Source organism: Macaca thibetana, chromosome 4 (genome assembly GCF_024542745.1).
Source record: "Macaca thibetana thibetana isolate TM-01 chromosome 4, ASM2454274v1, whole genome shotgun sequence".
NCBI lineage: Eukaryota > Metazoa > Chordata > Mammalia > Primates > Cercopithecidae > Macaca > Macaca thibetana.
In genome coordinates, this window is record NC_065581.1 from 38,308,822 (window position 1) to 38,332,444 (window position 23,623).

Here is a 23,623-nt window from a genome sequence, read left to right on the forward strand (position 1 = left end):
CATTAATCTTTCCTCTATGTTTTTATTTTATTTTATTTTATTTTTTTTTATTTTTTTTTTTTGAGACAGAGTCTGGCTCTGCCGCCCAGGCTGGAGTGCAGTGGCCGGATCTCAGCTTACTGCAAGCTCCGCCTCCCGGGTTCACGCCATTCTCCTGCCTCAGCCTCCCGAGTAGTTGGGACTACAGGCGCCCGCCACCGCGCCCGGCTAGTTTTTTGTATTTTTTTAGCAGAGACGGGGTTTCACCGTGTTAGCCAGGATGGTCTCGATCTCCTGACCTCGTGATCCGCCCATCTCGGCCTCCCAAAGTGCTGGGATTACAGGCTTGAGCCACCGCGCCCGGCCTCCTCTATGTTTTTAAAGAGCTTTACAGTTTCTTTTTTTTTTTTGAGATGGAGTCTTGCTCAGTTGCCAGGCTGGAATACAGTGGTGCAATCTCAGCTCACTGCAACTTCTGCCTCCCAGGTTCAAGCAATTCTCCGGTCTCAACCTCCTGAGTAGCTGGGATTACAGGTGCATGCCACCACGCTCAGCTAATTTTTGTATTTTTAGTAGAGACAGAGTTTTACCATGTTGGCCAGGATGGTCTCCATCTCTTGACCTCGTGATCCTCCCGCCTCGGCCTCCCAAAGTGCTGGAATTACAGGCATGAGCCACTGCGCCTGGCCAAGTTTTACAGTTTTATCTGTTACATTTAGATCTTTGATTCATTTTAAGTTAATTTTTGTATATAGTATTAGGTGAGGGTCGTTTTGCATGTGAATATCTAGTTTTCCCAGTACCATTAGTTGAAAACACTGCCCTTTCCCCATTGATTGGTCTTGGCATCTATCATTTGATCATATATATAAGAGTTTATTTCTGGGCTATCTCTTCCATTGGTTTATGTGTCTGTCTTTATGCCAGTAGTAGACAGTTTTTATTACTGTAGCTTTGTAGGAAGTTTTAATATCAGGAAGTGTGAGTTCTCTAACTTTGCTCATCATTTTCAAGATTATTTTGGCTATTTGGTGTCCCTTGAGATTCCTTATAAATTTTAGGATGGGCTTTTCTATTTCTGCACATATATATGTGTATATATATAATTTTTTTAATGTTATGAATTTCCCTTTAAGGATCCTTTAGGGCCAGGCACGGTGACTCACACCTGTAATCCCAGCACTTTGGGAGGCCAAGGCAGTTGATTACTTATGCTCAGGAGTTTGAAACTAGCCTGGGCAACATAGTGAAGCCCTATCTCTACAAAACGTATAAAAATTAGCTGGGCATGGTGGCTTATACCTGTGGTACCAGCTACTCAGGAGGCTGAGGCAAGAGGATTGCTTGAGCCCAGAAGGTGGAGGTTGCAGTGAGCCAAGATTGCACCACTGCCCTCCAGCCCGGATGACAGAATGAGACCCTGTCTCAAAAAAAAAAAAAAGGATGCTTTAGCGGAATCTCTTACATTTTGATATGTGTCTTTTAATTATCCTATGGCTCATATATTTTAAATTTTTTCCTTATGATTTGTTCTTTGATTCATAGATTATGTGTATGTCGTATTTAATATTCAGATAATTCAGGATTTTTAAGATATCTATTAGATTTAGTCACACCATTCTCAGAGAATGTATTCTGTATGATTTTGATCCTTTGAAACTTAATGAGGCTTATTTTATGGCCCATCATATGCTCTATCTTGGTGTTGCTTGGTATAATGTTCTATAAATGTTAATTTGGTCAAGTTAGTTCATAGTGTTTTTCAGATCTTCTAAATCTTCACTGATATTTTGAGTACTTATTCTGTCAGTTGCTAAGAGGGTTGTTAAAGTCTTTAACTATGATTATTGAGCTGTCTGTGTCTCCCGTTAGTTTTGTCAGTTCTTCAGTTATTTGGGATCTTTGTTATTAGGCACATGCACGTTTAAGACAGTTTTGTTTTCTTGATGAATTGACCTTTTATCGTTATGAAATACCCTATTTATTTCCAGTGATACTCCTTGTCTTGAAAGTCTGCTTTATCTGACATTAATATAGCCACTTAAGCTTTCTTTAGCTTAGTGTTTGTATGGTCTTTTTTTGTCCTTCTACCTTTGTCTTTATGATTAAATGTGTTTCTTATAGACAACATGTGGGTAAGTCTTACCTTTTTGTCCAGTCTGACCTGGATAAAAGTCTCAGCATTTTAATTGGGGTGATTGGTACATTTACATTGAGTGTAATTATTGATGTTTGGCTCTAAATCCCCTATCTTGGTTGATTTCTGTTTATCCTGTCTGTTCTTTGTTCTTCTCTTCCTTTCTTCCCTCCGTTTTTGGCGGGACTAATTCAGTATTTTTTAATAACTAATTCAGTATTTTTTAAATACTTCAGTATTTTTTAGTATTCCTTTTATCTCCTTGAGGTTTTTTAGATGACTTTATTTTGTTATGTTTTAGTTGTTGCTCTAGAGATTACAATATGTACCTTTTATTAATCAGTCTGCCTTCCAAAACTATTTTGTTGCTTTATGAACAGTGTAAGAACCTTACAACACAATACATGCTATTCTTTTGTCTTTGTGTTTTTGTTTTTATATAAACCCTAGTTTATATAGTTACTATTTTTACTTTAAACTGCTTATAGTCTTTTAAAGATGCACACGCATGCACATATATATCTAATTTTTTTTACAAAAGGTCTTTAGTATTTACTGACATACTTACCCTTTCTGGTATTCTTCATTCCTTCCTGTAGAACCAGATTTCCATTTGGAATCATTTCGCTTCAGCCTAAAGAATTTCTTTTAGCCTGTCTTTGTAGTACAAGTCTGCTGGAGACTAATTCCCTGCTTTTGTCTATTTAAAAATATATTTAGGCCAGGTGTGGTGGCTCATGCCTGTAATCCCAGGCCTTTGGGAGGCTTAGGCAGGTGGATCACCTGAGGTCAGGAGTTCGAGACCAGCCTGACCAACATGGTGAAACCTCGTCTCTACAAAAGTGCAAAAATTAGCCCGGCATAATGGCGGGTACCTGTAATCCCAGCTACTCGGGAGGCTGAGGCAGAAGAAGCACTTGAACCTGGGAGGCAAAGGTTGCATTGAGCTGGGATTGTGCCATTGCACTCTAGCCTAGGTGAGAGAGCGAGACTTTATCATAAATAAATAAATAAATAAATAAATAAATAAATAAATAAAATGTATTTAGACCAGGCATGGTGGCTCACGCCTGTAATCCCAGCACTTTGGGAGGCCGAGGCAGGTGGATCACTTCAGGCCAGGAGCTTGAGACTGGCCTGGCCAACATGGTGAAACTGTCTGGCAAGAGAATTGCTTGAACCCAGGAGGTGGAGGTTGCAGTGAGCCAAGATCGTGCCACTGCACTCCAGCCTGGGTGATAGAGTGAGACTGTGTCTCAAAAAAAAAAAAAAAAAAAAAAAATATATATATATATATATATATATATATGTATGTATGTATGTATGTATATTTCCCTTTCATTTTTGAAGGATATTTTCTTGGGTATGGAATTTGAGGTTGATGTTTTTTCTCTTAGCACTTTAAAGATATGATTCCATGGTTCTCTGCCTCCCTTGTTTCTGATGAAAAGTCAGCCATTATTCCTGTTGTTTTCCTGTATGTCATGTGTCTTTTTCCCTTCCGGCTGCTTTTAATATTTTATCTGTTATTTTTAGTATATCAACCTTGATACAATTATATGTGGTTTTCTTTGTATTTATTCTGCTTGGGGTTCACTGACCTTGGATCCCTGGATTGATTTCATTCAACACTTCAGGAAATTTCTTGGCCATTAGTTTGTCAATATGTTGTTTTATTCTTTTTTTTTTTCGAGTCTCGCTCTGTTGCCCAGGCTGGAGTGCAGTGGTGCAGTCTCGGCTCACTGCAGCCTCCTCCTCTGGGGTTCAAGTGATTCACCTGTTTCAGCCTCCCGAGTAGTTGGGATTACAGGCGCCCACCACCATGCCTGGCTAGTTTTTGTGTTTTTAGTAGAGACAGAATTTCGCCATGTTGGTCAGGCTGGTCTGAAACTCCTGACTTCAGATGATCCGCCAGCCTTAGCCTCCCAGAGTGCTGGGATTACAGGCGTGAGCCACCACACCCGGCCTAATGTATTGTTTTATTCTTTCCTCTGCTTCTGGAACTCCAATTATGTTTATGTTAAGCAGTTTGCTATTGTCCCCAATACCTAGATGATCCTTTTTTTTTTTTTTCACTTTTTTTCCTCTTTTATGTTTCAGTTTGGGTTTCTGTTGACATGTCTATCCTCAAGTTCACTGGTTCTTTCCTCTACTATGTTCAGTCTGCCAATCCCAGCAAAATAATTACTCATCTCGAACATATTTTCATTTCTAGAATTTCTATTTACCTTTAAAAATACAGTTTCTATATCTTTGCTGAAAATCTTCACCTTTTTATATATGTCATTCACCCTTTCCAATAGATCTTTTAACATGTTTATCACAGTTATCTTAAAGGCCCCATCTGAGAATTCCAACATTTGGGCCATCTCTGGGTCTTACTCTGTTGGCCTGTTTTCCCTCTTGTCAATGGGTAGCATTTTCTTGCTTCATCATATGCCTCATAATTTTTTATTAAATGCCAGACATTGTATGTAAAGAACAGTGAAGACTAAAGTAGAAAGGGTGGCTGTTACTATACATGGGTCAAGTAAGCTTAGTCTATAGTTGAACCGAGCCTGGGCTTTGAGTGAGCTCACCTCTACTCTCAGATGATTTAAGGGTGGGATTAGAAGCTTCCTTTTAGTAGGACTTGGGATCTAAGAACTGAGTGACTCGGTTTTCCTGTTCTACCCTCATCCTTCAGTAAGCCCCACATAACTGCACTGTGGGGTAGGGGTGTGGGTTTCTTTCTCAACTCTCCAGCTCCTTCACCAAACGTAGATGGCCACTGCTCCAGTTTAACCCCTCTGTCCTGATGTCAGTTACCTGTCTTTTTTGGTAATCCTGAGATCAAACAATTTTTTTTTTCTTCTAGCCACTGTGGTCTGCAGATCAAAGCTCTGGCGAAAATCCATGCCTTTGTTCAAGACACGTGAGTGTTGCCCACTTTTCAGAAACCACCTGTTTCAAGGGAAGATCTTGCTTTGCTCCTCCCCCCAAGCTGGTTGTTTTTCTCATTTCAACAAACATTTTAAAACACCTACTGTTATCTCATACTCTGCTATGGTCTCTGAAGGATGCCAGAGAAGCATATGACATGAACCTTGTCCCCAAATACTTTACACTGTCTTTGGGCAGATAAGAGTAACCCAGGAAAAGGATACAGGAAAGTTTATTAACAGTGCATCAGAGGGTGTACAGAGGCATAGCACAAATAGAATACATAATGTTCAGGGGACACAGAGTAAAGAGTGATCAAGAGAGGAGAGGTAGGACTGATCAGAGAAACCTCTGGTAGGGGGTGAACATAAGCTAATTCAGCCTTGTGGGGCATGGTGACATCCGCTGGGACAGGTTTAGTATGGCCTGTGTCAGCAGAAGAGGAGCTAGAACATGTTGACGGGTGATTGAAAAGGGGTGTCAGAGAGGACCCTGGCATCCAGGTGGTCTGGAGGGCACTTTCTCCTTTCCTACTGTGATGAGAAGGGCAGGTAATCCCATTTCATGTATGTTTGAGCTCCTGTCTTCAAAAGGAGAGCCTTGCATGTGTTGTAATCACGCTGGGCCAGTGGCAGCATAGTGTCTGTGTGTACACTCACATGTTCATTCATTCAGGCCTCCTCTCTGTGGGATGTGAGGGGTGCACAGGGGGCACTTCTGTGCCTCTTAGAGATTTTAATCACTAACTGGCTTCATATTCCCAGGACACTGAGTGAGCCTCGACAGGCAGAGATCCGGAAGGAGTGCCTCCGACTCTGGGGGGTGAGTGTCTCCCCCAGCCCATTGCTGCTTCGGGGCAGGGAAGCCGTAGAGAAGAATGGGGTTAACTCCCAATCCTGTCACCTTAGGGTCTCTCCGCATCCAAAAATACATGCTACCCTCACAGCATCCCAGAGGTTGACATCTCAGCATTGCTGGTAGTTAACTCCTTGGCCCTTTCACTGCAGGTTTGACCCTGCGGCTGGGTCAGAAAGGACTAAGGGGTGGGGTGTGGGGAGGTGGACTGGCATCAGTTTTGCAACTGGTGGCCCCATGTAGCAGCACTGACCACAGAGAGCCCCAGAGAAAGGGCAGTAGCCTTTGGGGTGCATTGCCACAGGGTCTGAAAGGGAGCAGTGAGTCCACCTCCATCCCTGTCAGCCTAGCCTCCTTTGTTGTGTGCCATTCCTCCTCCCCAGTCTGACCCTATCCTCCACCTGAGTACACTCATACACGGCCTCGGTCAAACAGGCATTTGAAAGTCAAGGCTCTTTGCTGTCTTATTTCAGATCCCAGACCAGGCTCGTGTGGCTCCTTCTTCCTCTGACCCCAAGTCAAAGTTCTTTGAGCTAATCCAGGTAAGACTGGTATCTGTGGTGGAAATAAAAAGTTAGAGATCTGTCTCTAGATGTGGATAGTATCACTGAGGCCCCAAATGCATGGCCTCCAGAGGGTTTGTGCAGATGCCCCTCATGGATTCTAAGGGGCAGAGCTAAGGCTGCCACAGTGGGGAACCTTTGGTATAGGGTGTTGAATTCCCCAAGAGCAGAGTCAGGCCAATGGAAGATTCTCATCTTCAGTGCCTGTGCTCAGCATTCCTGCTACCCAAAGGGTGGTTCTGGCTGTGTCACCCTGGCAAGTTCAGGGTCCTGTGGGATTTGCCTACAAAAGAGACATAGAGTGTAGGATGATCTTAGACAAGGGAGCTGGGCATAGGGTGAAGGGAGCTGCCAGGGAAGCCCACAGCAGGGTTGGCCTAACCCCAGCTTCTTAGTCTTATTTCTGGTGACCTGGTCCTCAGAGTTCTTTTGCCCTGTTTCTTCCTACCACTCAACCTCCAGCTTTTACTTGGGCCTCATTTAAATCTGGCCCAGATCATGGGCAATTGTGCTGGTTTTGTGGGGGTCAGGGAGTAGAGACCGAGGTTCAAGATGCCCTCAAAAGAATAGTATGTGTACAATTTTTTAAATGGGATCACTAAACTGTTCTCAAACCAACTGCTGGAGAATCCTTGCTTTTAGTTTTATTGAAGGGGCAGCTTTTATATTCTGGTGACATTTTCTTTTTTTTTTTTTTTTTTTTTGAGACGGAGTCTCGCTCTGCCGCCCAGGCTGGAGTGCAGTGGCCGGATCTCAGCTCACTGCAAGCTCCGCCTCCCGGGTTCACGCCATTCTCCTGCCTCAGCCTCCCGAGTAGTTGGGACTACAGGCGCCCACCACCGCACCCGGCTAGTTTTTTGTATTTTTTAGTAGAGACGGGGTTTCACCGTGTTAGCCAGGATGGTCTCGATCTCCTGACCTCGTGATCCGCCCGTCTCAGCCTCCCAAAGTGCTGGGATTACAGGCTTGAGCCACTGCGCCCGGCCGACATTTTCTTATAGGTCTGGTAAATTGATCTGTACCTGGGGACTCAGTATTCTTTACTTTTCCAGCCTCTCCTAATAGGTCCTACAGGAACATTCCAAGCAGATGGAAATAGATCCCATTTAGTGCACAGTTAGGTAGAGAAGGGGGTGCAGGGGAGCATATTTCAGAGAGCCAATGCTTCCTGTCCCTTGCCTTGTCGAGCCTGCCCCCAGCCCATATAGGCACCCATACTGTCCCTTCCCCCAACCTGACAGTGTTTTCTCTGACTCGTGGCTACAGGGCACTGAGATTGACATCTTCAGCTACAAGCCCACACTGCTCACCTCTAAAACCCTGGAGAAGATCCGCCCTGTGTTTGACTACCGCTGCATGGTGTCTGGCAGTGAGCAGAAGTTCCTCATCGGCCTGGGGGTAAGTCTGCAGCTGGCTTCCTGCCCCGCTTGGGATGGTGGATTTGCCCTTTGTGGGAATCTGGACTGCTGCCTGCCACACTTGGTACATGTTCTCTTGGCACTAAGTAGCTGTTGCTTTTACTCTAGTGAAGGTATTTCTTTTTTTTTTTTTTTTTTTTTTTTTTTTTGAGACGGAGTCTCGCTCTGTCACCCAGGCTGGAGTGCAGTGGCCGGATCTCAGCTCACTGCAAGCTCCGCCTCCCGGGTTCACGCCATTCTCCTGCCTCAGCCTCCCGAGTAGCTGGGACTACAGGCGCCCGCCACCTCGCCCGGCTAAGTTTTTGTATTTTTAGTAGAGACGGGGTTTCACTGTGTTAGCCAGGATGGTCTCGATCTCCTGACCTCGTGATCCGCCTGTCTCGGCCTCCCAAAGTGCTGGGATTACAGGCTTGAGCCACCGCGCCCGGCCGAAGGTATTTCTTGAAACTTTATTTCCTTTCTTCCTCTGAGTTTGCCAAGTGTCATTCATTCATTCTTTCATTTGTTTCTTCAACTCTGTGCACTGCTAAAGGGAACACTGCCGCTTTTCTTGTGATACAGAGCTTCCCAGGCTAGCAGCGTGGTCAGCAGGCTAATCTGGCTTGAGTCCATGCAGCCATTCCTTTGCAACACCACCACCACCCCATGCCATCCCCCATCTTGCAAAGATACTCCCTGTCCCTACCCTGGGCCCCCTGGAGTCTAAAATGAGGTGAGGGAGAGCCTTGGCAAGCTCTTTATCTTACTTAACTGTTGGCAAGCTCTTTATCTTACTTAACTGGGTAAAGTCATTGCTTTTTCCTTCAACTCTTGACATGTGTTTCTATTTTTTTTTTTTTTTTTTTGAGACGGAGTCTTGCTCTGTAGCCCGGGCTGGAGTGCAGTGGCCGGATCTCAGCTCACTGCAAGCTCCACCTCCCGGGTTTACGCCATTCTCCTGCCTCAGCCTCCGGAGTAGCTGGGACTACAGGCGCCCGCCACCTCGCCCGGCTAGTTTTTTGTATTTTTAGTAGAGACGGGCTTTCACGGTGTTAGCCAGGATGGTCTCGATCTCCTGACCTCGTGATCCGCCCGTCTCGGCCTCCCAAAGTGCTGGGATTACAGGCTTGAGCCACCGCGCCCGGCCTTACTTGTGTTTCTATATAATTTGATCCTGTCTTCCTCAGTTACTTCTTTTGTGTCCTCTCACACTTTGTCTTTTTCTCATTTTACTTACTCTCTCCTTCTCTGCTCTCTGGACTCTTCACCAAACCCACCTTAGACATACACGAAATTGGATCTTTTTTGAGGGCCACTAATTATGGACTTAGGTCTTTTGAGTGGTGCCCTGCGCCTGTTCCAAGGCTGAGCCAGATCTCTGCTTCTCTTCTGCAGAGGCACTGGAGAACACTACTATCATTATCACTAAAGTATAATGGATTTAATTTCTCATAGACATTTTCTTCTGACATTTCCCAGTCCCATCAGTTTATAGCTGCCAACTAAAAGCTCTTTTGAGAAGTAAGCCTTTTATCCTTCGATGTCCATGCCTTCCTTACCTGACTGTTTCTCTCTGCCTATAGAAATCCCAGATCTACACGTGGGATGGCCGCCAGTCAGACCGCTGGATCAAGCTAGACCTGAAGACAGAGCTGCCCCGGGACACTCTGCTATCTGTGGAAATTGTGCATGAGCTGAAAGGGGAGGTCAGAGATGGTTCTGCTCAAGTGTTGGCCCTGCAGCTAGGGGACTAGGGAGCTGCTGAACCTGGCCTTTTGCCCTGAGTTAACTTGGTTACATTGTGTGGTGGCTGACAGGGCTGAAGGCTGGGCTAAGGGTTTATAATGACTCTTCTCCCGGAGCAGTTGCTCTAAGCCACAGTGGTTCAGGTAAGGAGGAGTGCAGTCTCTGTGCATCAGAGGAGACCTCGATTGTCTCTGTGCATTGAGGGCCCTACTGAGTCTACGGGGTATTTTTTAGCAGCTGATTTAGTTTTTGACCAGAGATCCCTTGGGAAAGAAGAGACTTGTTATTTCTCAGGAGCCATGAGTATGAAATCTATATGGTAACATTCAGCACAGTCAGTAGGAACAGTTGGCAAGGGGTGTAAGCCAGATCCTGGCTGGAGTGCCATGGCAGCAACCTCACTGGGTTTGAGGTTCAAGGGGCCTCATCACCCAATGCCTTGGATCTTACCCTGCTCAGAAGCCCAGGCCAGTCGTTCTGAGAAGCAGCTGGGAGGGAGACAAGAGAAATATCCCGCATTTAGAGCCCTATCTTACCCCTGGCTATAGGCGGAATGGAGCCAGCATGCCATGGTGGGGGTTAGTGGAGCCTAAAGGCTGACGCCTGGCAGATTGGGCAGTGTACTTACTTATCCTTCTAGGGGAAGGCCCAGCGGAAGATCAGTGCCATCCACATCCTCGATGTCCTTGTGCTGAATGGCACCGATGTTCGGGAGCAGCACTTTAACCAGCGGTCTGACCTGGGCCCCAGGGTAGGGAGGGTGGGGGTAGGCCAGGGCAGCTTGGGAGGACAGCAGCCTCCTGAGGTGTGGCCCCTCACCCAGGCCTTCTCTGCTTGTCCACATCCTGAGTTTCCCTCTCCCACCCACTGGGTGGTCCCAAAGTCAGGGTGAGAATTGGTCCCAAAGTCAGGGTGAGAATTGGTGTTGCCACTTCAGAGTTGGCTAGGGCTTGGGCCCTGGTTATCAGAGATACCAGCACACTCCATTTTGCCACAGCTGCTCAGGTTGAGGTATTTAAGGTTGAGCAAGAGGGTGACCTTGTGGGAAGATGGGTACTCCTTGGAAGAAATATCCTGTGCTTGAGTGGTCCCATTTAAGTTGCTTCATCTGAGTGGGTGCACTGTGGTGTCCATGCTTTGGGGTGACAGGGCAGACACATACAATAAAGATGATACTTGAAGTTCTAGTGGAGGTGACTGAGCACAGCTGAAGGCATACTTCAGGAAAACCAACCGACATAGTGAAATTAGAGGTCAGAATCCACAGGGGTGGGGCATGAATAAAGACGTCGGTGGAGAAGGGCAGGGCGGGCATCCTGGGGGACATGGGTGCTGCCTCTTGGAGCAGTCTTGCCACAGATTCAGAAAGTTCTCTGACTGGAGCTGTGAAAATGCCCTGGGGGTAGGGGTGCTGGTGGAGGCATCCTTGGCTTGCCTCTGAGAGAGACTGTTTGGATTGTAGAATTCAGCTTGCCGAGAAATTTGTGAAAGCCGTTTCCAAGCCCAGTCGGCCTGACATGAATCCCATCAGGTGAGCGTGTGGTCCCTCCCCTCCATGCTTCTTTCTGGCTAGTACCTGCTGCTCCTGTCCAGTGAGGGATGGGAGGGCTGAGTGGAGGGCACTAGGCAAGTTGGTGTTAGAGACAAGACCATTCTTGCTGAGAAGTTTGTTTGAGGGCGCTAGGTAGGTGACTTGCCCCAGAGCATCTCCCCATCCTGCCTGGCAGTGGGTGAACTTCATTCCGAGAGGTTAAGGCATCCTTGTTGTTAAGATGCACATGCTTCTGAAAGTGCCAGCCCACCTCATGAATCACCCGTTCCCACTTGAGCATTGTTAGCACGTCACCTGGCCTTTTTATTTTTTTTTCAGGTAAGAAATGGGTGCTGAGGGAATGGGAATTTTGAACATGAACAAGAGAAGAATGGTTTGAGGGAATGGGACCCCCAGTGCTGAGGGAGAAGGCCAGGGTTGTTGTAATGTTAGATAGTAGATAGTGGGAAAGTTCCAGGACCCTGAGAGGGAAAGGAGGAAGAGAACAGTCAGGAGGAGACAGATGGAGGACACACTTTTCCAGGGTAGGCTGAGGTCTGAGATTATTGCCAAAGGGTACTGCTTAGCCCTGCTCTTGCGGGCTTCATGTGGCTGGAGACTGAGGTATCTAGTTTACACTTTATCCACATTATTTTTGTTCTTTTTAACATAAATTTACTTAGTTAAAATTAAATTCAGTATTGAGAATGCACTTTATAGGTGGCATGTGAAAGTCTCAAAGGAGTTTCTGTCTGCACTTTAAAATGTCCTGTCTGCTAGGTCCTGAAAGACAGCTCCCAGGGGGAACCTTGCCTTCATTGCTTGTGGTTTGATTGCTGGATTTCTGGGAACCTTCCCCACTAGCAGTTCCAAAGACATGTTCGGGGCCCCCAAGAGCTGAGCGTGGGCGTCAAACAGGAGCCCTGCATCCTTGTTAGGGTTTCCCCACCCGCTGTGGATAATAGGACTATTAGGACTGTTTAGCAGTAACTTGTTACGGAAGGCCTAAAATCCATGTGGACAGACCTGGGCAAGAGCCTGCTCCTTGGTTTTCTCCCTCTGGTGATGGTGAGGATGACTTGGGGGTGAGAATGTGACAGAGACATCTTTGTCTGCCAGACTTGTCTTCCTCTTTCTCCCTCCTGTCTTCCGGTATCCGTAGTTTCACTCCCGAGTTGCCCTGACACAGGCCTGAGGAGCTGCTTGGCAGCTCTGAAACCCAGGGCTTGTCTGTGTAGAACAGCCACAGGGCAGGCTCAGTGTCCTTGCTGCCAGTGGGCTGGGTGGTTTCAGGGAGGGCCTGGGGCAGAAGCCAAGGTCAGGTGCAGTCTCCTGCCTCCCAGCTGCCTCCTGGACGAGAATGTCCCCCAGGAGGCCTTTGTCTCTGTCCCTCTACCCGCAGGGTGAAGGAGGTGTACAGACTGGAAGAGATGGAGAAGATTTTTGTCAGGTGAGTGACTTGACCGGTGAAGCTCAGATTCAAGAGGAGGTGGGGGTGCGGCCGTGTCCTGGAGTCATCCTCCGTTTCGTAGAGATGGGTCAGGGGTGGGGTGGTGAGCTGGCTCCAGTGGTCCCCTCACCTCACCTGCCTCTCTGCAGCACTGCTGCAGTCAAGAGCCCCCCGGCTGAGAGCTGCTTCAGCATCCTATCAGGAGGGAGCCGGGTGGGCTGTGTCAGGCAGAAATACGGGCTCATTGATGCTGTCACAGTTACGATGGGCCCTGCGAGGGGCAGAGCAGCAAGCTGCTGGAAATACCATAAATCCCAGCTCCCGGTGCTGAGAGAAATTGAGCCTGGAGGGGTAGAAAGGGCATAAATGCATCCTCATATTCTTAGTGGTGTGCGGGTGCTCACAGATCTCAGTCTCCTGGGTGTGCTTATGTGGAGGTTACATTAACGCTTTAGTGGCCACAGTATTGCCACGGGCACCCATGGTATCAGATCTCACCCTTACTGGTGTTACCCTGAAATCCTCCAAGCAGCAGTGACACAGCAGGGTCATTTGTTACTCCCCTGCCTCCACTGCCTGAGTAGGAATTCAGGACCTGAATTCTAAACTCAGCATGGCCACCCACTCACTCGGCTCTGTGCCTCAGTTTCGTCTTAAGTCAAACCAGGATCAGATACTACAGTTGGGGTGATTTTATTAGTCAGAGACTAATTTTATCAGCCAGGACCTTTTCTCTCTCTCATGTACATACCTTCTTGGGGAAGTCAGGTTGGAGATGAAGATCATCAAGGGCTCCAGTGGCACCCCAAAGCTCAGCTACACAGGGCGTGATGACCGGCACTTTGTACCCATGGGCCTCTACATCGTCAGGACAGTGAATGGTGGGTGAGGAGGGACTGTTCCCGCCATCCCCTCCCCTCTCCCTTCTCCCCACCAGGTGATGGGCCCAGACCCTACCTGAGCCAGAGCGAAGGGCTCCCAGCTAAGGTGGGTAGCAGCTAGGCTGGCATTTCTCTGAGGTGTATGTTAGGGGACAGTGTTCCCTGAGCCTCTTCTGTTCTTCCATGGGCCCTGGGAGTTGGTTAGGGAATAGGGAGAGGAGCTCAACTTGTACACAGCACGTGTTGTTCTCACGGCAGGAAAAGGGCCTTCTCAGTAGACAGCGCAGATCCAGAAAGTCAAGCTTGGCTTCTTCCATTTTGCATCCCCCTTTCTTCACAGCCCTCTGGCTAACAGAGTCCTATATCTGTCAGAGTCCTAGAGATGTTACCCTGATGGCAGGTTGGCAAGACTGGGGTGGGGTCGTTGATAAGTCATTGCTTAGTCATTCTCCTGGAGCCCCTTTGGGCTGGTGATGAAGGCTGCTGCCTCACGGGCTGTTCCCTGCTTGCTTTTGCGGGGAGGCAGGAATAAGACCACCAGGAGTGGAGGAAGGCACGCACCTGTCCTCCACAAGTGCTTTGTGTCCCCTTCTGGGCTTCATCCCCTCTTCCTCCCGTCAGAGCCCTGGACTATGGGATTCAGCAAAAGCTTCAAGAAGAAGTTCTTCTACAACAAGAAAACCAAGGACTCTACTTTTGACCTCCCCGCAGACTCCATTGCCCCATTTCAGTAAGTAGCTCTCCTCCAAGCCTGCCCTCCTTAGCAGCCTCAAGTACTCCTGCAGGATGTCAGCCAGCTGTCCTGGGGCACACCCTGGTTCCTGAGACTGTTGCCCATGTAGGGGTTCCCCTGAGCACAGGCCTGAGAACACCTTTGTGGGGATGGCAGCCCCCTGCAGGTGTGGCTGGGCCTGGGTAGAGCTGGTGAGGAAAGCATGATGCCTGGACCTGCTGTGATGGTTACAGGCCTGGCTGTGAAGGCCCATCTGGGCAGCGTATCCACCCCATGGAGCAGCCATGTTTCGGTGACATTCCAACACTGGCCTGATGGTGGGAACATGCTGAGGGCCCACAGCCTTGCCCCTTGGCACTCAGGGTCCCAGCTGTCCCTCTTTAGGACCCAGTGTCCATTAGACTGTTGGTCACAGGCTTCCCCAGCAGCCCTAATGTGCCTGTAATTAGCCACTGACATTTTCTGTCACCACACTACTAATACTGTTCTGTTAGAGAAGCACAGACAGATAAGCCAGGAATATCAGTCATTGTAGGAATCCAGTTGGATGCAGTTAGCAGCAACAGCTGTTTGTTGGGAAAAGTTGGTTCTGGGAGGCAGGGCAGAGCTAGGGCCTACCGGGTACCTTTTGCCTGCCAGGGGGAAGACCCTCAACTAAAGTCATTGACAGATCCCTGCGCCCGACACCCTTAAGAACACTTGACTCTGTGCCATCTGGGTGCAGTCCCCTAACCTCTTTCCCCTCCCTCTCCTCCCAGCATCTGCTACTATGGCCGGCTCTTCTGGGAGTGGGGGGATGGCATTCGTGTGCATGACTCCCAGAAGCCCCAGGACCAGGACAAGCTGTCCAAGGAGGATGTCCTCTCCTTCATCCAGATGCACAGGGCCTAAGAGCCTCAGGATGCGCCACCCCTGCAGAATGCCCTGTCATTCCTGAGACGGGGCCACCTGGGGCCCATAGTGCTGGCTTCTTCCCCCTCTTGAAAAGGGACTGGGGAGCACTGCACCTGGCATGAGGAGTGGGTGGCCTCCTCCCCATCCCCCTGAAGAGCTCAGGCAGGGCCCTGCAGAGAACACTCCCACGTTCCTTCTGGGACACCTGCCTGGGAACTTTCCCCTGCCAGGACTCAGCCTGAAGGAAGCTGCTCCTGAGGCAGGTATGAGGTCAGTGCCTAGGGCACGTGGGGCCGATGGAGGACATGTCAGAGTGGCAGAGCTGTGGGCTCTGCTGTTCTCTCCTGCATCCTGTAGACTCACTTTTCTGAGTTCCACGCACTGCCCTGAGGGTAGCCATACCCTTGCTTTGCCCAACTTTTTATTGGGCCATCCCTGAGTGGGTGGAGACTTGCTGTCGTGAGCTGGCCAGGAGAACCTGCTATAAAAAATCACGGTTTTGTTTCTTTGAACTTACTGTTTGGATGCCAAGTTGGAGACGATTTTCTTGTCTCCTACCCTCATTCATCCTGGCCTTCCCTGAAGTTCTTCCTAGCTCAGAGGTCTGACAGTCCAGCAGGGTGGGAAGGAGGGAGTGTGGGCCATCCGTCCCTGATACCACATTGAGATCCTGGGAGCCCTCTCTTTCGTACTGAGTATGGAGTTGTAGAGCCATCCTAGGTCCCATCCCCTCTTGGTCCAAACATTGGGCAGCACTAGATGGCAGGAAGCAGCCTTGAAGACCCGTCTTTCTCTCCCCCACAGCAGCAGTGGCCCCACCAGTAACCAAGGGTACCTCCAGGGGTTTGGGTAGCGCTGCCCTCTGGCAGTCATGCACCACTGTCTGCCATAGCTGCTCTAGGGTCTTGACAGAATTCTGAGCTGGAAGTGCAGCTCCCTTGCTACCTTTTCCCTTCCTTTTTCTTCCCTAATAGGAGGTACAATCTGCTTTTGTTTGTCATTACGTGGTCACTCCCATTTCCTTTATCTTGTCCGACAACGCAGAGAGGAGGGGGAGCTGGGCCGTAGCTTGGGGTGGGGGAGGGCACCTGTGGTTGTTTTTAATGGGAAGTACCTCTCAGAGATGTTCATGCAGGCTCCCTAGGGCCCCATCCCAGTGCCAGGCTGGTTTCCATGGAGATAGGGCACTGAGGCTCCCATGAGGTTGGAATCGACTTCACCATGGGGGTCCTTCAGCCAGCATCCAGCTCCCCACCCCCAGGCTGGCAGCAGCACAGCTGAGATGCTGTATTTCCACCCAATTCTGGGTATATCAGTGTGTCTTGCAGAATCTTGGATCATTAAAGATAAACATATTTTTAATGCCTGTGTGGCTCTGTGTTGGGGCTGCTGCTGTTTGTCCTCAGTGCTTTGTGGTCTGAGACTGGCTTGGATGAAACAGCTTGGGTCAGAAGTGAAGGGGAGGCAGCGCTACTCAAAGCAGAGGAGAGAAAAGAGGGTTTGTTTAATCGGAGCCTGTCCAAGCTCTTGGGCCCCTGCAGGGCTCCCAGGGCTGCTGCTTGCTGCTCAAGAGGGGGCCCAAAGAAGAGTTGGGGGAAATTATGCAGCTCCTGTTAGAAGCAGGGACTGCAGATGAATGAACCCACAGCCCCGGGAGGGCAGAGAGGCACCTTCCCCCCTTACATAAATCACACATCTCACTCCATGGTGGCACTGTGACAATCCAAGATCAGTGTGTGTGACTAAAATAACAGAGGTGTCAGACCAATTAGTGTCACTAGACTTGGGGGAAAGAGGGAGGGAGAGATGGTTTCACTGACCCTAGCCTGCCTTCCCTCCAAGGAGAGCTGGTTCTGCCTGCAGGGGGCTGTGCCTGGGGGCGGGGGATGCAGATGCTGCAGGCACCTCCCTCTCTGTTCCCAGCTGATTTATCTACCAGTTAGTCATCGCCCTGGTGCTGATTCCTCCCAAAGTCCTCCTTCACTTTGCTGGACTTCCTCACTTTAGCCCCAAGAGTCCTTCGTGGATGACCTTAGCTCCCTGGGCAACTCCGTCCCTTGTTTTTCCTACTTAATTGGTTTCATCTCAGCCATCCACGCCCTTCCTCTGTTCTGCCTTGCTGCAGCCTCCTACCTGCTTCCCTCCTTATTCCTAAGCTAGGAGTTAGAGTTGGGGGGTGGAAGGGTAAGGGGGATGTCTGAGTTTGCTGCTCCTGCCACAGCTCCTCCTCTGATCAGCCCCACCCCTCCTTCTCACTACAAACCCTACCTGATTTACTAGCCACTGTCACCGTAAGTCTGTCTGGTCATTACCATGACTCTTGCTGCCCGCTCGCAGCCTCTCCAGCCTTGCCTGCCTGTCGAAGATGGATTAACTTCGCACTCCCCCAGGATTGCCACATGACCACTTCAAGTCCCCAAGCCGCCCTTCACTGCACAGACTGCACTTTTTCTGCCATAATTACAAGCAATGGCACTGACTGGATGGCATGACAGTGTGTGGTGGGGGGATGGACAGGTGGCACAATGTCTGCTGCTCAGCCCCAGCAGTGCCCGAGCCCTGGAAGTAACTCCCACTATTTGGCTTGGGAAGTGCTTCCCACTGTCTCCTTACTTCCCACTCGAGCTAGGGGCCTTCTCCTCTATTCTGAATTGTAAGCCAGAGCTTTCCCTTGAACATCTCTTCTTCCTTGATTTCTGAGTGCCGCCCCTGCTGCTGCCCCTTCCTGCCCCCGGCCCCCACCCTCCGCTAGTCAGACCATGACATGTACTCAGCAGATGGGAATAGCTTTGTGTTCTTTATTGCTTCTCCCTTGGGCTAAGGGAGGAGCCAGCACCATGTCCCTCTGGAGACCTGGAACCCCCCAGCAGGCCAGGGAGGCAAGGCCTGGGCCGCCAGGAAGCCATGCTTGAACACTAGGTTGGGAGGGGAACACCCCAGCACCTTGGTCCTATTGAGGCTTGAAGTGCCTGCTTGGTCCTGATCAAGGGGCCAAGTGGAAGCCTGTGCTGGTTGTGGGGAAGTGCCAGGCTCACATAGTCCAGTAGGCATAGACGAGGGTCAGGAGGATGAAGATGGCCACAGAGAGCAGCATGTTCTTCCGGTTCTCTTGCCGAAGAAACTTCAGTTCCTTCTCTGGGAGGAAAGACGGTGATAGGGATGGGACAGGCAGTTTAGGCCCACCTGTTGTTCTGCTCTGCCTCTCCAATGAGTGGGTACACACTGCTGAGGGCAGAGATGCACCCAGCCACCTCCTTACCCATAAAAATGACCCTGCCCTTCTTAATCTGCCCAAATCCTGACACCCTTTTGGCTATAGACCCAGCCTAATAAAGTCCCAGTGCCCAGTGCTGCTCAACTATTGCTTCTTAAATGTGGTTGAGGTCGAGGATGAGGTGGGTGAGGAGTCACCAAAAATGCCACACCTGAAAGCCCGGCTAGGAGGTGGTGTGACATCGCCAGGTGAGTCTGCTAGCCTGTCATGGGGTTGGCTGTGTGGTGCTCAGCCTTCCAGGTATCTCCTCCACCTCAGAAACTGAGGGCGCCTGGGGCCTCCTTGGGCCCGACAGTGGAGGAGGTGCCAGGTGGGCCGCGTGTTTCCTGAGTCCCTGCCCTCTGCCGGGTGCCTGGTGCAGCAGAATCTAGGGATGCTAAGATGCAGTTTGTGTCCGTGAGGCAGCTGGTCTTGACTCTAGAGGAAATCAGTCCTGCTGCTCTATGGCCACACTTGTATCTAAGTATCCCCTCCAGGTGACACACAAGTAGAGGGTACTCTGTGAGGGCTAAATTGAGTGGTGGTGTGGTTTTGTGTGAAAACCGCTAAACTTGAAGGGAAACGGATGTCCCATCCCTGTCTGTGCTGGGCAGCGGAAGGAGACACCTGCAGAGCTATTCTGGGCAGGCCAGACTGAGTCCAGGGCCCAGGCTGCCCCGGCCCAGACATGCTGAACTCCAGGCAGGGCCAGTAGGTGTGTACTGTGCCTACGGCATTCTTCAGACCAGCGCTTCTGGGGGGCTCCCTGCCATTAGCGCCTTCCTGGGGCTGATTCTTGGCCAGGCCTGGTCCCCCAGGGGAGAACAGAACAGACAAGTCTGAGGAGCACCTGTAGACCGTGGTCCTCCCCAGCCTTCAGCAGGGAGCCCATCAGCCTGCCAGCCGCCCTCTAGTGCCCCGCCGGGCCTGGCCTCTACCTGCCTCTGCCCCCAGCGCCCAGAAGGTGGCGGCATCGCTCCACCCACAGGAGCCCTTGCCGTACCCAAGTGGGAAGTTCGGCTTCCTTTACCCCTCACTTCCACTGCACGGTTTTCCTGGGAGGGTGTGGTGGGGTGGGCTGGGCTGGGGGGAGAGCAGACTTCCGATGTCTGGGTGAATGAGTGTCTTCTAGACCTGGCCACGGCCACATCCCTTCATCCCAAAGAGCAGACAGACCCACAGGCCGTCTCATCCTCCCTTAGAACAAAGCAACAAACCCGCTCTCCCACAGGCTGCTGGGCCTAGCAGGGGTGTCTGCAGCCTCTGGGGGCGGGCTCCCTCCCAAAGAACCCCCTTGCTCCCTGCTGCCTTGTCAGGCCCCTTGGGCTTCTGACCCTTCCTGGCTCTGGGGACTGGAGGCTGGGGCTGGTAACTGAAAGGAACTTTCTTACCGTAGTTGGAGGCTTTGCTCATTAGGCTGTTTTTCTCCTTCTCCAGGGACCTCCTGTGAGGGGGAAGGAGTTTCATGGCCCAAATCCTTTTCCTCTTCCCCACTTGAGGGGCAGCTGGCATGCCAGGTTGGCAGGGCTTGGGTCTTGTTCGGGGGAGGAGGGTACATTGAAGCTAAGATGTCAGGGATCTAAACCCTCTGCCTCAGGTCTACTTTGGGGGACCCAGGATAGATACAAGGGGTGGGGGCCTGATGGGGAAGGGTGGGGTAGCTGGGCAGGAGCATTACCTGGCCTCTGGGCTCAGCTCCTGGCTGTGGAGCCTGGAGTTCACGGCCTCCAGGTCTTTCCGACACTGGGACAGCTTCTCCTCTAGTCCATCGATCTGAAACAAAGGCCACAGAGAGGTGGGCTGCTGAGGCTTCTAGCTCTCAAAACACTGGGACCGGGAAGCAGGGCCTCTGGGAGTCTTCTTGGACAGGGGTTGCCTCCATTCGTTTTGGCAGGGCAGGGCACCCAGGCCTATCTTCCCTGGAGTATCTTTGTTTTGTTGTCCTCTGCCTCCACGTGGTTCAGCTCTGAGCTGCATAGGACAGTGGCCTGAGCCACGCTGGAAATAGCAGTGGGTGTTGCCCAGGGTCTCACAGCTGGCCCAGCCCTCTGGGCCAAGCACAGGTTGGGGGCGGAGAGAAGCAGCCCCTTGATCTGTTGTCTCCCCAGCATGATGCCCCAGTTGGGCCCACAACAGGAGCAACCAGAACCCTGAACACGGCACACACCTTCCCCACAGGTGTATCCTAGAGTGGCGGAGACGCTGTGAAGAAACTCTGGCTTCCAGACACTCCACACATGTGGGGCCAGGTGATTAGACATCTAGGGGCAACGCAAAGGTGTTTTTCTCATTGACATATTTCATCTTAATAACTTAGTAGTTCAAGTTGTAAAAATAAACATTTTTCTGTGAGAATCAAGAAAAATCACTGAGAAAAATCCTCAAAAACACCTTTCTTCCTTTCTGACTTGGTTCCTAAGCAACAACATTACCTACCATCAAGGTAGCAAAATAGTTAAGGTATCTGTTTTTTCCATTTGTTTGATTAGAGTTTCAGAGAAGTGTTCTTGGGGAAATACTTGAGTTGTGGAGAAATGTTTAATAACATACTGGACTGGGTTGTCCAAACCTGGGTCCTGGCACCATGCATTTGGCATTGAAAGTCCATCTTCCTGTGTCTGACTCAGTCTCCAGGTGTTTAGCTGACCATCTCTCTGGCTGGCGCAAGCCTGGGTGTCAGTGGGTAGAAGGGTTCGGGGGGCTCTGTGACCCTCCCAGCAGCTGACTGAATAGTGCCTTGGAGCCCCATAATGCTCCATTTCCCATCTCTGACTTCACTCATTCTCGTCACTTCCCTAGGAGACATGGCAAATAAGACCTCTATTTCATGAATGGAAGAATGGGGGTCCCCCAAATGGAATGACTTTCTGAGGAGTCAGGGTGGGACACTCCTCTCCTTATCAGTCTCAGCCAGTTCTCTGCCCCATTTGCTTCTGGAGTTAGCCCCTGCAGGGTTAGTAATAAATGACTGCAGGTAAGATCCCTGCCTCCCAGGATGGCTGGTCAGAGGGTGGCAGGCATTCTGGGGCTGGGTGTCAGGGGAGTCACATTCCAAGTCTCTGGACCTTCTGCCTCTCTCTCTGGAGAACACCCATCTCAGCCACTTCCATGTCAGCCACTTTTCCTTCTTCCTGAGGAAGGCCTGGCAATGACACACCATCCACCCCTGCCCTGCAGCCCCACCACCGCCACCCCCAGCCCCATAAGCAGGGCCCTGTGAGAGGGAGCAACCGCAGAGCCTTGAGTTAATTGCCTGGTTAATTGTGTCATTTATCTGCTAATGGGCACCCAAAAGGAGGGCAGTCCTGGGAAACAGACCCAGCCAGGAGATGGGGCTGTCCCTGGGGAGGCCAAAGGCCTACCTGGAACCTGCGCAGCAGGGAAATGAACACTGGGAAGCCAGGCTCAGGGAAGAGTGGCAGCCCCATGCCAGTGCCTCAGGCCACCATGCGGCCTCCCCTTTACAGCAGCACCCCCAGCACACAGCCCAGCCCCACAGTACCCTGAGACTCAGTTTCCTATGGTGTAGAAACCACAATCAGGGAACCAGATTCCACTCGAGCACAAATAAAGCTTTTTTTTTTTTTTTTTTTTTTTTTTTTTGAGACGGAGTCTCGCTTTGTCGCCCAGGCTGGAGTGCAGTGGCGCTATCTGGGCTCACTGCAAGCTCCGCCTCCCGGGTTTACGCCATTCTCCTGCCTCAGCCTCCCAAGTAGCTGGGACTACAGGCGCCCGCCACCTCGCCCGGCTAATTTTTTTGTATTTTTAGTAGAGACGGGGTTTCATTGTGTTAGCCAGGATGGTCTCGATCTCCTGACCTCGTGATCCGCCCGTCTCGGCCTCCCAAAGTGCTGGGATTACAGGCTTGAGCCACCGCGCCCGGCCGAGCACAAATAAAGCTTAATTCTTGATGCCCTACCTCCTCCACCAGGCTTCCCTGCTGCCCTTGGCTGTGGCAGGGGAGGGGGTGCATTCCACCCTCCTCCTCCTGGCAAATTAACCAGTCCTTCCTTCATGAGGCTGAGTGTATTCTTTGTTGCCCTCCTGTTTGTGTCCAAACCCTATCTTCCCAAACTCTAGGGGTCTCTAGATGGTGCCAACTGGCAGCCCGTAGGTCAGGTCTAGCCCACAGATTGGCCCATTCCATTTATATATGTGACCTGCCTGGTCCTGGCAGAGGCCTGAGTCTAAAGCTTCTGTCCTAGAAGGAACAGTGACCATCTGTCTCCTCTTTGTGCCCACCACAAGGCCTAGCCTGCTGCAGTCTTTGTATTTTTAGCCACAATGAGTGGAGTTGAGCTTGGGTGGAACTGAGGGGCTAGGACAGACGGTTTAGGTCTCATGTAGCAAGAGTCTGAAACCCTCCCTCCTCATGTCCACAGAAGCTAGAAAAAGCTAGGAGAAGGAGAAACAACTAGACATGCACATAAATTATGCGCTTTGCAGATTGCCTAGTGCAAGTCTTAGTCCTAGGTGAGATTTCTCCTTACAGCCTTTGAGCCAGGCCTTGGTTTGCATGTCATTCTGGGGAGGGAGCAGGTTGGGGACTTCCATCCCTCATCACCTCTGGAAGGCTACCAAGTGCCCAAACAAGTGGTAATTGCCCCCAGAGCAAGGCCAGGAACTCATGCTAAGCAAAATCTTAAAATTGAGGTTGGCAAACCACAAGTGGCCAAGCCAATCTGCTATCATGCTCTGGGCAGAGCCTGCAGAGCTGGCAGTCGGGGGCCTTTATCTGAACAAGCCCAATTTATCTGCAGTTCCACTGAATATTCCACTTTCATTTGCCACTTTTTAATGAGGCTTAAACGGTCGAACACAAATCAAGGTTTTAGGGACTCAAGTTCTAACCTCCCTCTATGAATATTTATGTCCTGCTGACAGCTCTCTCTGATTCCCTTCTAAATAGCAAGTTCCCCTTCTTTATAACCCAGCTGCTTGATGTGGGCTGAGTGAGGGGAGGCTAAAACTGTCAAGAGGCTCTTCAGAGGCCACAAACCCATCCTCAGAAGGTGACCCTGCTGGGTCCCCAGCACTGGGCCTGGTTCGGGAAGCTGACAATCAAACACCCTGCAGCATTTGCTGAAGCAGGAGCCAGCTGTCAACATGGGTGGAGAGACTCCGGGGGACCTGGCTGCAGAGGCAGGGAGGGAAGGTAAGTCCAGATGCCTCTTTTAGTTGTGGCTGGGGTCAGGAGTGGTGGCTACAGAGCAGAGCTGACACAGCAGGATGGGCCTGAAAGGTGGGAGAGGACCCAGAAAGGGGGTCTTAAAGGAAGTCCT

At 50.4% G+C, this 23,623-nt stretch overlaps 2 protein-coding genes across 18 annotated transcripts in view; one reads left to right on the top strand and one right to left on the bottom strand.

Annotated features, from left to right (window-relative positions):
• The window catches only part of CMTR1 (cap methyltransferase 1), a 49,125-nt gene extending 32,675 nt beyond the window's left edge, over nucleotides 1-16,450 (top strand). The window contains exons 14-24 of the mRNA XM_050787595.1: nucleotides 4,974-5,030; nucleotides 5,803-5,860; nucleotides 6,367-6,435; nucleotides 7,723-7,854; nucleotides 9,437-9,559; nucleotides 10,240-10,331; nucleotides 11,062-11,130; nucleotides 12,533-12,580; nucleotides 13,349-13,461; nucleotides 14,083-14,191; nucleotides 14,953-16,450. Coding sequence (XP_050643552.1) covers nucleotides 4,974-5,030; nucleotides 5,803-5,860; nucleotides 6,367-6,435; nucleotides 7,723-7,854; nucleotides 9,437-9,559; nucleotides 10,240-10,331; nucleotides 11,062-11,130; nucleotides 12,533-12,580; nucleotides 13,349-13,461; nucleotides 14,083-14,191; nucleotides 14,953-15,085 — 1,003 coding nt within the window. The 3' untranslated portion in view covers nucleotides 15,086-16,450. The remainder of the gene's footprint in view (nucleotides 1-4,973; nucleotides 5,031-5,802; nucleotides 5,861-6,366; nucleotides 6,436-7,722; nucleotides 7,855-9,436; nucleotides 9,560-10,239; nucleotides 10,332-11,061; nucleotides 11,131-12,532; nucleotides 12,581-13,348; nucleotides 13,462-14,082; nucleotides 14,192-14,952) is intronic.
• Nucleotides 16,451-17,873: 1,423 nt separating this feature from the next.
• CCDC167 (coiled-coil domain containing 167) overlaps nucleotides 17,874-23,623 on the bottom strand; it is a 699,343-nt gene continuing 693,593 nt past the window's right edge. For all 17 annotated transcript variants that reach the window (XM_050787894.1, XM_050787886.1, XM_050787884.1 and 14 more), the window contains exons 3-5: nucleotides 20,020-20,114; nucleotides 19,733-19,785; nucleotides 17,874-18,223 (exon numbers count right to left, since the gene is read on the bottom strand). In XM_050787894.1, the coding sequence (XP_050643851.1) occupies nucleotides 18,120-18,223; nucleotides 19,733-19,785; nucleotides 20,020-20,114 (252 nt within the window). In that variant the 3' untranslated portion in view covers nucleotides 17,874-18,119. The remainder of the gene's footprint in view (nucleotides 18,224-19,732; nucleotides 19,786-20,019; nucleotides 20,115-23,623) is intronic.